We start from the raw sequence: 16,339 nt of genomic DNA on the forward strand, positions 1-16,339 counted from the left end.
ATGATATCACCCAAGAAGATAATAGCAGCATCTGAGAAGAAGAAGGTTGTCCGTATCCAAATAGAACTGAAGAAGGAAATCATCGGGAAGCATGAACGTGGTGTACGCGTGTCTGAGCTTGCCAGGATGTACGGCAAGTCAGCATCAATGATCTGTACCATCCTGGCAAATAAGGAAGAAATCATGAAGGCTGATGTTGCAAAAGGAGTGACAGTGTTAACAAAGCAACGGTCTCAGGCCATCGAGGACGTAGCGAAGTTGTTGCTTATCTGGATAAACGAGAGGCAGTTAGCGGGTGATCATAGCGTGTCCAAAGCTATCATTTGCAAGAAGGCAAGGCAGTTGTACACCGATCTCATAAAAAACACACCAGGATCAACGAATGCGGCTCTCGAGTAATATTTTTGGGGGCGTAGTACCAATTATTCTGTTATACATTATTTCTTATGGGGAAATTTGTTTCGGTGTACGAAAATTTCAGAGGACGAATGAATACATGGAACGAATTAAATCCGTAAACCGAGGTTCCACCGTATATGCCATTGGCAACAACCTCTTGTCCCGAGCGGGGTCGCGGAGAGCGGGAATCTACCCGGCAACACAGGGCCAAGGCTGAAGGGAGAGGGGACACACCCTGGATGGGATGCCACTCCATCGCAAGTCACCCCAAGCAGGGCTCGAACTTCCAACCCACCACACAGCAAGCACCAGTCAAACCTGTTATGCCATCATGCCCCCCTATGTGTGTATATATATATATATTTCTTTCCAGAAGCTTTATTTTTATCGCATACAGATCTTTGTTATCTGAGAAGAAATGTCATTGAATTGGGTGTCATTGCGACACAACACTGCAGAAGTTCTTGTGTCAATAGTATTATGCCACTCTGTGGAAAAGGTGGACTAACACCTTAAGCGAGGAATGAAGGTGCATGGAAGCTCCTGCTTCGAATCTGTGATCCATAGTCATTTTTTTGTCTGGTCGCAAGTGAAAATTGAAAGAGAGCAAAGTGCTTCCCTCAACCCACACAAGCATGTAGTAACTTAAAAGTTGTACGAGCAGATCTTAATGAGCACCTTGTTGGATAAGTTCTGAACAGCACGTCCTCTCCATGTCCTCAACACATGTGACATGGTGTGCGTACAGCCAGCACCGCGATGAGCTTGTCACCTTTACTCAATGCTCGCTTTGGCCTTTAGCTGGGGATTTAGGATTAGCATGTCGAGCTAAAGCCCTGACTCTTGGCCTCAGGTTGCATGTGCTGCGGCTGCTCCGAAATGCAGCCTTGGCCTCAGCTGAGAGTAGCTACCTGTGACAGACCTGTGAGAGTCCGCCAAACGTGTCTCTGAGGGCATCAGGGCCGTGACGAAGGGTTCTGCTGAAGCAAGGGGTCTGGGCAGCTTTTACTGTGGTAAAGTGCAGCGTGTTCCTCACATGACCCCTGCTCGAGAGAGTACCCCGAGGGACATGTCATCAAGGGTGTTACCGAAGAACAAAGAACTGCCCCAGTCTGCCCACAGATCACTGTTTTGCTCCAGCTCCAGCGCAGAAACTCGACAAGAAATGTGTGGATTTTTGTCGTGGGACACAGATGCGGAGCGGTTCCGATCCGATTCCACGCCACTTGGGACCGCTTCGTGGCACGGCGTACTGGGATACTTTTTTTTTTTTTTCCTCACCACGTTTTGTCCCGTGTATTTACTTTCACTAGTTAGGTGTGAAGCGTCATGATCGAGTCTCGATTGGGTTAAGATGCGTTTTAGATAACCCGAGTCAACAATGGGAAAGTGCTGTTAATATTTAAGCAGTGCAACTTTTTGATACAACACACATTTCTTCGAGCAGAACGATTACGTTTCCTTCTAGTTTCCCGGGTGTGCAGCCTAAAAATAAAACCAAGGCAACAGAAAAAACACTCTAGTGTAGTCTTATTCGCTAATAATATTTATGCGCGTGTCCTGTAAAATTTCCAATTTCATTGTTAACGCAGCTGCTCATGATCATATTCTGAAAAATAGGAAAACGCTCAGACAGGGATTCCTAAAAAAGGCCGTTCTGTTCATCATTTGCAAAAACTGGAAAATCTGCATATTTACAATAAAGAATAAAGTTCACAGCTGGGTTTTAAACGACATCGCTGGGAGGCAATTGTGCCCCGTGTTCCCACGAACACTCCCCTTTCCCAACTAAGATGGCGATGACGACCATTTACAAACCCGCCCAAGCACGAGCTCCATTCAATCGCCAAGAGCGCAGACGGTCGTGCACGGCCTCGTCCCTCCTCCAATGCCCGCCCCGTCCAGGACACGTAGCCCCGCCCCCTCCATCGTCACCCAGGGAGACGGGGGCCTAGTTTTTCAAGTTTCCCGACCATCCGCCTAGCCTCGATTTGGCCGGACAGCAGAGAACATTTGGGATTTCCAGAACAAAAGCAACGCGGACAGAGGAGCGGGTCAGGGAACACCACACAAACGCCTTGTTGTTGTGGTGCTGCTGAACCAATTCTAACTTTCCGACCGACTACCTTTTTTTAGTTATATATCGTTAGTTTGTGTACATTGAGGCAAGAAAACAAAGGTATTGGTCAGTTTTGATTAATTATTAACTCCGAGGATACAAAATTATTGTATCGAGACACCGTTGTGTCCCCCCCCAAGGTTCGAGCAAGGGAAATTAAAGCGACTGGGGGGGCAGACAGACCTTATTGTCTTTTTTTTTTTTATTGTTCCTCACAACTTCGGGCAGAGAAACGAGAGCAGAAAAAAATAAGGGCATCGAGGGGAAAGAGCGAGGAACAACAATAACTGGATGGTAAGTTTATTTTTGTGCGGCGCTGGAGCGCGTCGGCGTCAGTGCGCCTGTGCGATCCGCGCAGCCCGCTCGCGAAAACCCGTCCGCGCGATCCGCTCGCGCAGCCCGTCGCTGCGCCACAAAGGAAGGAAAGCGAGCGGTCGCTGTATTGTTGTTGACATCGTCCTCTTCGTCGACTGGCTCGCCGGGGCCAGCCTCCAACTTGAAGTGTATTTAAATATTTCCCTATTTACGCGTGGTAACCTTAGACGAACTTTAGGCGGCTGTAGTTTTGTCTAATTATCGAGAGGTTTAAGAAACAGTTGGCGAGCGGAGGAGGTGGTTTAAAAAAAAAAAAAAAAAAAAAAAAAAAAGTAGGCGAGCTCTGGTAGTTACTGTCCGCGTCTCCAACCAGTTAGTTGTGTGTGACTGCCGCGTTTCCTTAGTTAGAATAATGACTAATAATAATGAAGACGGAACTTTACCAAGATTATAACGAGCTAGTAAATTGAATATCCAGTAAAAGTTGCAATAAAATAACCGGCTCGCCAAGTGAGCGCCTCATAATTGTTTGGGTCTAGTAACGGCCAGCTGGTGTTAGCTAGCTAGCCAGCGGTCTGGAGACGCCAACTGTTAAAAACCCACTTTTAACCAAGTTTCGCGGAATAACCGAACGCAGCCGACTCTCGATTTCTGTGTGGCGCTGACTCGCTGTTTGTCAGCTCGCGTCAACACACATACTGTGCGCACTACAACAGGCTAATTAGCATATTCCGAAGTACACACGGTGTGTTACTGTGTATAAAGACGTTCGCACTTTTATCTACGTTCGGTAGCTCGATGGGGTTCCTCGACCCCCCCCCCATGAACTCGTGTAGCGCCTGTGAGAATTAACACGGCGGATGCCTCCTTATCGGTATCTGTACGTCCCGCTGCGAGGACACGGCCATTGGGCGACGGAGCCGAGCCCTCGAACCGTGTGCGTGTGCCCGGGTCACCCCGCAGGCCTCGCGCTCCTCGGCAGCGCCACACTGGAGCGAGCCGGCGCGCGCGTGCCGGGACAAACTGCACGTACATCATCATGTGTGGTGTGTGCGGTGGTCTGTTGGTCCCGCAGTGTGAAACATTCGGTTTAAAAAAAAAAAAAAAACTGGTGATTTTATTTTTGGGTAGATAGTGAATTGTACATTCACATTGTTTCATATAGTATAACTGCACCCAGTCCTATTATAATTCAAACTGTTCAAAGGGAGGGTAAATCGATCACAATTATAATTATTACACAAACTGCTATTTTGTGATTGTTGGGCTTTATCAAGTGTGCCTTTTGTTTTATAGATTGAAATGCTTTAGTTATATATCAGCTGACTCTTCAGATTTGAATTGGTTTTTGAGCAGATTTTCCCATAGTGGAAAATGTCCTGGTGTTTTTACCCTGTGCTGTTCTTTGTAGGTAAGAGGTGCTGCTCCATCACTGCGGTATCCCACTGGAGCAAGAGGGGCAGTCCATTCCCCAGAGATTTCTGTGGAAAACGCAAGAGGATCAGACAACTCGGTCCCCTTTAATATCTCTTTTGGGGATCAGAGGGCAGAGGTCTCGAGTCAAGAGGCAAGCAGGACATCATCTCGAAAGGGCAAGTTTTTCCATGGCAATACAGGACTTTCCGCGAATGCTGTGACATCACTGGCATGAAAGGAGAATTCAAAACAAAAAGAAAACACCCCGCAGTTTTTACAGGTGCTAGGCATGGAAATTTGCCTGTAAAGCTGTTGTAATGCTGCAAAAAGTTGTTTTAAAATGTTACACTAGTCACTTTGAGATTTATATAGAAAAGTTGTCAATTTATGTATATGGTGGTTATGTAAGTACTCTTTTTAATTTGAAACCAATGCAAACTTAACTTCTTGGAGCATCACAGGTGTCAGTATAGAGCAAAATATACCATCTACCAATAGTCTTCCTGTAATACTTTTGCAACTTTGTCATTTCCTTTATATAATGCAATGTGATTGTGATATTACCATTTAAAAAGCCAGAGTGTAATTTTGTAACTCGCTTCTAAATGCAGCACTAACGGTGCCTGTCTTATCTGGTGCTCTAATAACCTTTTAATATATTTGTTTACAAGAGTACCAGTGTTCTTCATAAGACCAGGCAGCAATAAATTTGAGATTTACTCATACTCATTACCTCACAAGGGGCATGTTTTCATGGTTTATTAACTCCACTGAAGAAATGCTAGAACTTCAGCGCTGGTTTAAAACCCTGCTTACACAAGCAGTACTTTAGATACACGCTAGCACTATGTCTCGTGTAACATCCCATCACTTGACTCCTGTTAAATATTGTTTTAGCCTGTATAGAGGCAAGGATGTTTTTTAAATTTAAAAAAATTGTGTAATCCATCACAGCTGAAAATTTAGTACATAACTTGCAAAACTATGTTGTCATAGATGGAAAATTTCCAGTTTCTTGCAAATGTGGCAATATTTTTAACAAAGCACAAGTTAAAGCAAAAATCATGTCAAGCTTTCGAGTGAGGAAGTATGCTCATTGTGATATAAATGCACTTCTTGAGAGGAGTACTTCCAGCCAAATGCTGGGCCGCTTGTGTGAACAACATATAGTCGCTAGGTCTCGTGACTATTTCTGCCCTGGAGATTTGGCAGCATTGACGCTGCAGCCCTGGGAAGCTCCAGCTGATCCTCCATGACAGGGCAGGCCTGAGTCACCCTTCCTTCCTTAGGGTGAGATGGAACTCCCGTGGACACGCCGTGGCTTGCTTTTGGTGTTGTGGCCCATGTGCTCGTGAGCTGCGTCGCTGTTGTGTCGTGCTGTGCTCCCGTTTCTCTTGTAGTTGGTGACGAGTGGACCTGTATAGCATCCATGTTGCTTTTGTGTTGACAGTCTCCTGGCTTTCATGTCCCACCGACTCGCTAGCAAGTCAGCAGGGTCTGGATGCACAGATGCAGTTGCGTTCGCATGCACACACTCGCGCAGTGTAACACATAACGCTTCATCGCCACACTGTTGGCACGCTGCATGCCATGAAACATGGCAGCCGGTGGCTAACAAAACATCGACTCGTAGATGGCGATGTCAGTGTTAAGAAAGATCTTAAAAATGAGGGTTTTTACCTTTTTCTTCTGCTGTCTCCACAGTCTGGAGCGGAACAGGGGATGACAACACAGATGGCGACGCGTGACCGTGACCGAACGGGCATAGAGATGGAGAGGCAGCCTTTCAGGGCTGGAGCAGCAAGGGACACAGATGGGAAGAAGGGATCCCATCAAAACAAGAATGGGAAGGCTGAACATGCAGCACTGGACAGTGACAGTGAGGGGGGTGGGGCCGTCGTCAGCTTCAGCACCAATCACAACTCAGTCGTGTGCCTGCCCCTGGTGTCTGAGGGGCTCAAGCTGGTGTGGACACAGTCTGACCAGACGAAAGAGCTCGATGGCATTCCAGAGCTGGTGCAAGCTTTCAACGTGTTCCCTTACCCAACCTCTCAGGAGGTGGCCTTCCTGGCACGTCGCTGTGCGCTGCCGCTGGACAAGGTGAAGGTGTGGTTTATGGTGCAGCGCATCAAGTATGGCATTAGCTGGGCCTCTGAGGAAATTGAGGAGACCCGCTGCAAGTTGGCCGGGCCTGAACGGGCCAGCTTGGGAGAAGAGAACGAGCAGGTGGAGCATTTAAAAGAGCAGGTAGAGAATGGCCAGACGGAGCTCAGCGGGGATATAGAGGGTGACAGTCCCAAGGAAGAGGCTCAGCCTATTTGTCTGCCTTCCCCACATAAACGGACCAAGCATGAGCCCGAGGATGCTGTCAAACCCCCCAGCCTCCCTCATTTCCGTTCCTCTCTGCCACCACCCCAGGATTCATACTACTACCGCTCTCCTGTGGACACCGCAGCACTGTCCCTGGGCTCCCCCGAATCATCTCCAGGTTCTCAACGTCGGCACGGTCGATACAAGAAGTCCAAGGCCCAGTTAGCTGTCCTGCGCAGCAGCTTCCTGCGTGAAAACTGGCCTGCCGAGGCCGAACTCCGGCGGCTGCAGGAGGAGACGGGTTTGAGCCGCAACGATATCCGCAAGTGGTTCAGCGACAGCCGGTACCAGCTTCGAACTGGGAGGGCAGGACCCGGCATGGCACAGGCGTTCGCTCCCACCCAAGTGGTAGATGAACAGCCACAGCAGCTGCAGCCTCTTCCCCTTGTGGCCCACGGCCCCCGACACCAGTCGTTGGGGTCCCGGGGTGGGTCACGTGGGAAAGGTTCCCGCAGTAGCAGGGTACGCGACACCAGCTTCTTTCAGAATTTCTTGTCCACCAGCCTGGAGGCCGTAGGGGAGATGGGAGTGGCAATGGAGGCAGAAGCAGAAGAGGATGTGGCTGTGCAGGGCACAGTGGCGCATCTGGTTGAAGAAGAGGAGAGTGACGAAGAGCAGCCTCTCGATTTGAACAATGGTCGCAGAGGATTAGAGACTCATCAGCTGCTTATAGCTGCCCCGTCTTCGCCTTCACCTTCCCCAGCCAGCACAGCTGCAGCTTCTCCAGGCACCGCTGCCCTTCCCCACAAGCGCTCTAGTGCAGGTACCTCCTCGCAGAAGAGCACCCGTTCCATCAAATCCAGCCCCACACTTACGAGCTCCTCCCCCTCGAGTCATCCTCCCTCAACCACCTCTACGTCGTCGTCGTCCTCCTCCTCCTCCTCCTCCTCCTCCTCCTCACCAGTTCTTACTGCTGCTGGTCGACCACGAAAAACAAAGGAGCAATTAGATGTTTTGAAGCAGCACTTCCTTCGCTGCCAGTGGCCCAAAAGCGAAGACTATACCCGTCTGGTGGAGTTGACAGGTTTGCCCCGTGCTGATGTCATCCAGTGGTTTGGAGACACACGCTATGCTGTGAAAAACGGCCAGCTGCGCTGGGTGCGAGGTGTACGTGACCAGTTTATGGCTGATCTTGCTCTTCAGCAGAATGGCGGAGGTTCTAATGGCACCTCCCGTGGGGGCGGCCGTAGGCGCAAGTTGGAAGAGAACAGTGGGAGGGCATCACCGCCTAGCAGCAATTCGGACTGTCAGGAGGTGGGCAGTGTGGGGAACTCGGGGGTGGATCTGCGCCCACTGGAGATGTACCGGCGCAACACAGGTGCGCTGCAGGAGAAAGACCTGGATGCCCTTTGTCGAAAGTCACGGATGAGCTACCAGCAGGTGCGAGACTGGTTTGCCTGTCAGGAAGGTGGAATGTCTGATGGTGAGGTCAATGTCACTGACTAAGCAAGCAGTGAAATGTGTTAAATTGGGACAGTGTGCTGCATTTTCTTTCGGTCATCGTTTGGGGGAGGAGGAGGGTTGTACATAAATTTGCTAACAGGCCCAATCCCAGCAGCAGAAATTTCCAAGCCTTGTCCTCACACAGAGACATGTGTCAAGCTGCAAGCTACTTGGAGCACGTGTGAGTTGGACCCAGTCTCGGAGGGTGCTGGGGGGTGCTGGTGGACATTCCCAAACTCCCAGATCCCCCAGGATTGTGACTTGCACTGAATTCCTGACTGCTGACATGTCTGCTAAGAACCAGGTCTGGGGAGTACTGTTGGGGCAGCTAAGGATGAGTAGCGGTCTGGCACACTGGTTTAACGAATGAATGTTGTTTTTCCCCTTCAATACATTTGTATTTGTGTTCTTAGTTTTAATGAGCCCAGTAACTTAGTATGGCTTTAACTTCTTAAATGTAGAGTTTGACATTTGTCCTCCTTAGGTACTTTAGCATAGGTCTTTATATGGCAAATGTGAAGCTGAAAGTCTTAGTGCTGTGCTGGTTGTTACTTCACACAACAGGGAGGGACTGACTGACACTGTATGTTCGCTAACACCTCATGAGCAATTGGACATATCTTTAGCTTGTAGCTTAGACTGTTGCACTTAAATGTGGAGCCTAATATTTTGGATGTCATGTTTTGAGGTTCTTTTTTTCTGAACTTCAGTGCAGATTGTTTTTTGCAACGTCTCAGGCTTTGTGGAGTACCAGCAATGTTGCACTCCAGGTTTGATCAACCTGCATGTTACAGATGAGCACACTTTCTCAAACCCTGCTATGGCTTCAGACTTGGTGTAACCAAATCTGGTGTCAAGTTGAAGGCTATCGTGGTCACTGCAGAATTTGGATATTTTGAAGCACCGTTCATATTTATCCTTTCAAGCAGGTTGGAGACCAGCTTGATATTTGCTCTTTTTGCCTAAGTTATGGCAGTAGGAATGGGCAAATAGAGGCACACATCAGCGCTTTGAAATGCGGGTTATTTGATTTACAGATATGTACTGTATTCTCCACCCCGATGTACAATGATATTACATTTGCTAATACATTGTATCTTTAACAAACCATATGCAGCAATGCAACCATTTCATATCTCCTGCATTTAAGAGTAAAATTAGGGAGCTTGCATGAAGTACCGTTACAGCTGATGCATCGTATTTATACGTTTAATTTTGGAATTACCAAACCATGTATGTTTACCATGTTTAAGTAAGGGCTCAAATGCATTCTACTGAGTTGATATTTTACTTAATTTATTGTTTTGAACTTTTTTTATGACCATTGTATAGAAGAGGCATGTGAGTTACTAGCTTTATAGATTTATTGTACATTAACACTCTGCACCTAGACAGATAGAATAGCTAGAATTTTTGATACTGTATAATCAATAAAAATTGCAACCAGTGGCTTGTGCATATGGATGACTGTACTGCCGTTATGCCACAAACAGTGTTACACAAAGCACAAGTAGCACAACGCCCCTTACTTGTTAGACTTCTGGCCTTTGTCTTCTGCGCACTCTTGCCGTAACCAGTGTATTACCAGTGTTTTTTCTGTGTTCCAGCTTTAGGCTGCAGGCAAAAAGAACCACACAAGTGCAAACTTTTCCAGATTTTTCTTGGCGCACCATTTTGTAAAACGTATTCGGTTACAGTGTGCGAGAGAGAGAACCTGCAGGGTCCATGGAGTGTGTTCCACTTAGTAAAACCTGACACTGCTGAGGTTTCTGCAAAACTCCCTTATGTATAAAAAGTAAAATCCCTTTTGTAGTGAACTGGACTTTTGTACCTTCCTAATAAATGCAACAGACTACACTTGATGCATTACGCTGTTGTGATTCTGTCAGTGAATGTCTACAGACTTGTTTGTATAAGGAAAAACGACTAAGAACAAATACTGCACATCTACTTTCGCTCAGGAGCGAGCAACTGTATCACTGTGGCCAGCAGTGTGTACTTGCAGGAGGACAGTCTTCTCTTATTGCTCTTCACCCGTATTTAGTTCTGGAACCTTGGTGCTGCTGAAACAAACCACAGGACAAGTGGAGGATGCAATGACTCATTTGCATGATATTTAGTGCTGGTGGGTACTATGCAACTTGCACATTTAATTATTGCATCAGACTAGTCTGATCACCTGTAATGACTGTTAAAACTGTTTGCCTTTTTTTAAAAAAAAAAAAAAAAAAAATTGTGCCCTACAATGATACTTCATGTATGTGTTCTCAATATATGAGCATCTTCATCTTGTTCAAAGGCTTGTGACTCACTGGAGTTGGCACATTTGTGCAATGCCCAAGGAAATGTTTTTGGCATAATTTTGCCCAAAGCCTTTTCCTAATTCAGGTAGGGAAAATGTATTTCTTTGCCAACAACTTGCTTACAAAAATGGGTTACTGAAACTTCAAGAACTGACAGGCTAACATCAAAATTCCCCATGTAGAAAGTACATGCTGTAGGAAATTATGCATTCATCATAAAGTGCTTTTATTTGTTCTATGTGCATGCACTGGAACACATTACCAAACTGCTGGCTGCTGCTCTGCAAAACAGAAGACTGGAGTGTTGACCCAGGTCCTAACTGGAACTGTAGCAAACTGGGTGTCCAAGAATGTGGTCTAAAAGAAGAGTGGGACAACTCATACCAGTTCTTATCAGTTTTATGTTAGTAAGTACAATGAAATGTGTTCACCTGTGAGCTGTGCCAACGGAACGGGCAGGAGTCCCTGAACAAGAGAGGTAAGTTTATCTTAAGGAAAAATTGCCTTAAGACCAAAATAAGGTAAATTTGGGGGAAAACTATTTTTTTGTGCCTATTACCAGGTATTTATGACAAGTGAAAAATCCTAAATGACATGCAACGTTTAACAAACATGAAAAAGAGGGAGGTACATAGGAACATTGTGTCATACTGCTGGGGACAGCTGGTAGTACAGTAGTTAGAGCTGCTGTCTTTGGACCCAAAAATAAGTAGCTTCACAGGGTAAGTTGCTTTTGACAAAAGCATCAGCTAAATGAGTAAATGTACTATAATGTCAAATGTAGGATACACACTACAGATAAGGGTGGCTCTTTTTAGGCTTTCAGGGCTTTAGATCTGGTGGAGCAGAATGAGGAAAGCACCTGATCTTTAAGTACAGCTTACCCAAAGTACATATTTTGACCCATTTTTCTCCACTGAAATCTGAGTTACAGGTAGTTTTTCCTTCCTTCACCACTAGATAACTTTTTCACTTTCTACAAAAACTAACTTGAATCACAAAACATGGGTGACTTGTGGAAGCGTGGGCAGGTGATGTTATCATACAGCAAGTGGAGCAGTCATGGGTAAATGTTACAACCAAATTCCAACTACAAGTATGCCATCTCTCTCACTCTAACTCACAGAATCCAGGATCCCTCAGAGAACTCGGGGTAGATACAGAACTGGCTGAGCCTGGAGTCTGAGAGAGAAGGTTGAAAGGGCAAAGGGCACTTCATCTTATTTATCAACGCATTCATATGCACTCCTTGTGTGCCATCATGGAGTAATCTTAATGTTCAACTCAAGGATATCTAACAGTGCAGCAGTTCCAAAACCTGAACCTGGAATAACTCCAGTATATGTTTTTTTGGGCCAGCCACTCCTTTTATTCAAATGGTCTGCTACAAACCCTACATGTTTCTCATTTTCTATAAATGTATAAACTTAGACACTTATTTCAAACCACAAAGCAGTTCTATGTATTTAAATAAGATTTCAGCTGGAACCAAAACCACAAACAGGTTCTACCAGGTCCAAGGCTGAGAACACATGTAACAAGACAATGCTCAAATGAAATCAGAAGTGAAAAGCTCACAGTCATCGGCCCCTGGTGAGGACCCTGAGACCTCTGTAGGGACCCTCCAGAAGCAGAGTAGCTGAAACACGTACATAAAGAAGGCTTGGAACCCAGCAAATTGCACACCAATAGCCACCACATTGACAGCTGCTGCTCTGCAATAAGCCCGGTGCCAGTCATATCTCAGGCTCAAGAACTGTCTATAGATACGGAACAGAGATCCATACCTGACATTATAATGGTGTCTTGGAGTGACTGTGGGACAGTATGAGATGAAAACAAGTAAACATATAATCAATGTTATTTGTTCAGGAACCAATATAATTTCTGATGAGTATGACATTACTGGGAGATATGCATTGACAGGACTACTAACTGGAAGACTGGTTAACACAATGATTACGACTTATATCCGTGGTACCTGTGACACAGAAAAAGCTTCCACAACATCCACAATATAAATATATAAATCCACATCATGATGATAACTTACCCGGAGGAGTAATGGCCACTGGACGTGACATTCTGTTGAAGCTTTGCAAAAAAAAAACATTTCATTCAACAGAGGTAACACTTCAGATGTAATACAGCCCCTGTTACTGTTTCCCTCACCTGTTTGTTTGCAAATTCCCTGCAGACACCTGAGGTTGTGTGAGATATAAGTATATTTAAGTAGGGGAGCAGTGTTTTCAGGGACTAGCCATGTTTCCAAAACATTGCTTAAGTTCCACAAGAGGCTCTGCTAGTGCAACTTGTCATTTGTCTGACATACCAGATGGAATTCTAAATTACAAAGTACATTTAGGAAAAAAAGACTCCTGCTACAAAGTATTCCATGTAATGCATGTGTAACATTTTGTTTTCTCTTTCTGTGGCTCTAAGGGGATAATAAAAATTACACTGTACATTTACAGTTACTCTCACCCTCCTCTGAGAAAGCGGCTTCTTCAACTCTGCATTCTCCCTTTTGAGCTCTGACAATTCCCTACATAGAAAAAGAAGTAGAAATTTAGACATGTGCATGTTGTCCTACTGTACTACTGTAAGTAGAGGAAATACTGCAAGCTACAGGACCTCTAGGTCATGCTGCCTGCTGCCTTTGGCTCTTTCCAAGATGGTAACCTTAGCCATCTTTTGTCAAGAGAGACTCTGTTATCCATATGTAGTCATAAATGTTTGAAAAAATGAAAAAAAAATAAATATATATTTATGAATACTTTTTGCTATTCCCAGTTTTCTTGTGGCAGCTGAACCAATGGTGATAAGAATAATATATAAAAATCATTAACATTTCTAATGTCTTTATTACTTTACACGTGAGACGTGAGCATATATCAGGTATACTCCCATTCACAATACATATTACACTATGACATACAGTATTAAGACATTTCCACAGTGCTGTGCAAAAGTATTTTTGCCCCCTTTTTAATTTTCTATTTTTACAGATTTTTTGTGTTAAATTTTATCAGATCTTTTTGTCAGTTCTAACATTATATGAATGTGGCTTGAGATAGAAAAAAATTACACCAGTATTGCTTTTATTCCTTAGTGTAGAATATAATTAAATGTGCAATCACAGAGGTGAAGAGAAGTAATTGCATCATTACAATCAATTACTGTGTGCACCACCTTTAGCTGCAATGATTACTAAAACTAAACACTTCTCACGTAGCTATTTACCTCTCATATCACTGTGGGGAATCTTGGTCCACTACTCCTACATGCAGAACTGTTTCAGATCAGTAACATTTGCAGGGTGATGAGCACAAACAGCTATTTCTGTGTCTTGCCACCAAATTTCAGACCAGGATTTTGGCTGGGTCATTCTGTAAGTTTAATTTTGTTTAGTTTTTCCCAGCCGTTCTAATACTGAGTACTATTACAAACAATGAAAAGATCTAATCCAATTTAATGTCAAAAGGCTGCAAAAAGTGGAAAGGGGTGAACAGTTTTTCACAGCACTATGTATGTAATGATAATAAAATGTGTGACAGTAAGGGTACACCTGTGGCTTTGCTCCATGACCTCTTTCAACCTCCTCTCCTGTTCCATAGACTTTTCCTTGAAGTATGCAGCGACTCTTTCCTTTTGCCTGGATTGGAATACGGCTATCTGTGAAAGGCAATGGGTGAGGAAGAAAAAATTATGTATATGTATGGATATCACAACTCTTACACTGGTGAAAAAACATGACTGCATTTTAGGTCATACATTTATAATTTTTGTGTATGGTTCAAATTTTCACTATCTATGGAAATGTGACCTTAAAATGAGTAATGTGTAAGTTATGGTAAGCCCTTGAAACAAAATTCCCACTACTGACCTGGGAAATGTGCTCCAGGCGAGACTGAACGAGCTTAACTGGGTCATGAAAGTAAACCTGTTCCTGTGGCTTCATCTTCAGAGGGAAGGATGATCCACATCCAGAGGTTTGTATAAGTCATGAAAATCCCACAGGTTGATATTAGCTTTAATTATTTACAGTCATCACAAAGTTCATACACATTTTTAGAAGATTTTCATAGCCACCTCTCTGGACCAGTTGCAGTAAAGCAATTAATTTTTTTGAGGATCCATAAGTGTGAGCAGACACTGACAGTACAGACTTTACAACATATAAGAACTTAAAACATATCTTCCAGTTGTGGATAAATGAGGTTTGTCTATTTAAAGAACCTCAGATTAAACAGTATTAAAGTATTTCTAACTGCATGTCTTTTTCATACTTCTGCTCACTGCTTCACTTGTTTTTTTTTTTTATTATTAAATCACTAACACCACTACAGAATGCTGAGCCACTGCAATGATAATGGATGAAAAAACAATGACCTTTTCAGAAATAGGGAGGTAACTGCAGCTGGCTCCACACACTGCGCATTGCTCTGTGCAGAGAGAGACCATTATACACCAACTGCTGGAGGATTATACATCATGGAGACTCTCTTATGCACAGGGACATGCAGACACCCACAAACAAATCAGACCACTCCATGCTCTGCAACAGAAGCATAAACCACACAAATAAATGTAGACCAACAGCGACCAACAAATGGCATGCACAGAATTACACACAATGACAAAAATGAGTCTGACAGGAACTAATACACAGATAGACACAAAATGACTTAACCTGAGACAGAGTGACTGGAGAAGCTTTATCTAAAGATGACTAATACAGAAGATGACAAATACAGAAAAGAAAGATATGCTGGTTGTAGTCGATTACTTACTGGAGTTCATGCAGCTTTCACAAACTATATGTCCACAGCTAGAGACAGCCAGGTGGATTCCCTCCCTCCTGAAACACTGGTTACAGTGCACCCAGTCCATGAACATGGACGACTGTCCAAAACAGACAGGGAAAGGCATACTGACAAGGTGGACAAGACCTGAAAGAATGTGGGTGGTGGTGCTCGTATAGTAAGAGCAGTACACACGAAGAATATGGACATTACTTCCATGTATAATGTACATAATACACATAATGTCCACATGTTCAAAGCACGGTGATACTTATACGACATGCACGTTAACCCCTACATTTGCACTTTATTCTAAGGATCTCACACGACATTTATGATGTTCTGAATGTAAGTTGCTGCTACCTCAGAGATCACTGTCTGGTGTTCCCTTGTCTTACTTGTAATACATAGTGACTGAATTGCTTGTATCTTCTGTGTGTGTGTGTGTGTGTGTTACTTTGCTGTGCTGTTTACATGAGTGAATGACTACAGGTAGTTTACTGTGGTGTATCTCGCACTGTAAGGCACCTTGGATGAAGCGAAATACCACATAATCATTAAAATATTATAAATACACAGTCAATCTAGTGTCTATGGCGGTACACGTGACCCACTCATTGCCTGGAGCTGCTGGTGTGTCTCAGGTGATCCCTAAACCAAACTCACCGAAAGCAATTTAGTGTCAGAAATAAGTATTTAAAACAGCACTGACAGTCAGTGCACTTCAGTAGGATAATCCTCGTATTTAGTGGATTTCTGACAAATTTTTGTATGTATCTACTGAAAAAAAATGTAGTCAAAAAAGGGGCTCGTCAGCTAGTTTAATTTCTCTTCACGGGACCAAACCTGTCCTATCAGAATCTCAGCATTCGCCGATATTACATTTTTGTTCAGTTCATCCTAAGTATTTAACTAAAAAAACACAGCATTAGTGTTTACAGGAATTGGTAAAATAAAACAAACTTTCGCAGCAGACAGTAAATTTGAACGAACCCCGCTGTGTGAACAACAACAGCGAAAGCCTGGTATTAAAAGCTAAAGATAAGGTGCTTTTGTCACATTAAAACTTACCAGGAATATGAATGTTACCGAAAACACAGTTTTTGCTTTCACTAGTAATACTAGTGTAGATGGTGAAGTTAGTAACTTAGTTAACTAAGTTAAACCGT

At 44.2% G+C, this 16,339-nt stretch overlaps 2 protein-coding genes across 3 annotated transcripts; one reads left to right on the forward strand and one right to left on the reverse strand.

Moving 5' to 3' along the window:
* The first annotated feature begins 2,350 nt into the window (after positions 1 to 2,350).
* Positions 2,351 to 9,919, forward strand: homeza (homeobox and leucine zipper encoding a). Of its 2 annotated transcripts, none has more exons than XM_018758051.2 (3): positions 2,351 to 2,812; positions 4,245 to 5,539; positions 5,954 to 9,919. In XM_018758051.2, exon 3 carries the CDS (start codon positions 5,972 to 5,974, stop codon positions 8,063 to 8,065), a length of 2,094 nt encoding a protein of 697 aa, XP_018613567.2. In that variant the 5' UTR covers positions 2,351 to 2,812; positions 4,245 to 5,539; positions 5,954 to 5,971; the 3' UTR covers positions 8,066 to 9,919. The 2 variants fall into 2 exon arrangements, with proteins under 2 accessions (XP_018613567.2, XP_018613566.2); XM_018758050.2 differs by having other exon boundaries at positions 4,245 to 4,425.
* A 96-nt stretch (positions 9,920 to 10,015) lies between these two features.
* On the reverse strand, positions 10,016 to 15,264 carry LOC108937826 (RING finger protein 212B-like). The gene is made up of 12 exons (XM_029257650.1): positions 15,155 to 15,264; positions 14,758 to 14,839; positions 14,252 to 14,326; positions 13,934 to 14,040; positions 12,850 to 12,910; positions 12,538 to 12,566; positions 12,419 to 12,459; positions 12,153 to 12,180; positions 11,944 to 12,004; positions 11,490 to 11,547; positions 10,628 to 10,830; positions 10,016 to 10,122 (listed from the first exon to the last, which is right to left on the reverse strand). The coding sequence occupies exons 1-11, from the start codon at positions 15,262 to 15,264 to the stop codon at positions 10,793 to 10,795; spliced, it is 690 nt and encodes a 229-aa protein (XP_029113483.1). The 3' UTR covers positions 10,016 to 10,122; positions 10,628 to 10,792.
* Between the last annotated feature and the right edge of the window lie 1,075 nt (positions 15,265 to 16,339).

This window comes from Scleropages formosus, chromosome 1 (assembly GCF_900964775.1).
Source record: "Scleropages formosus chromosome 1, fSclFor1.1, whole genome shotgun sequence".
In the NCBI taxonomy this organism is placed as follows: Eukaryota; Metazoa; Chordata; class Actinopteri; order Osteoglossiformes; family Osteoglossidae; genus Scleropages; species Scleropages formosus.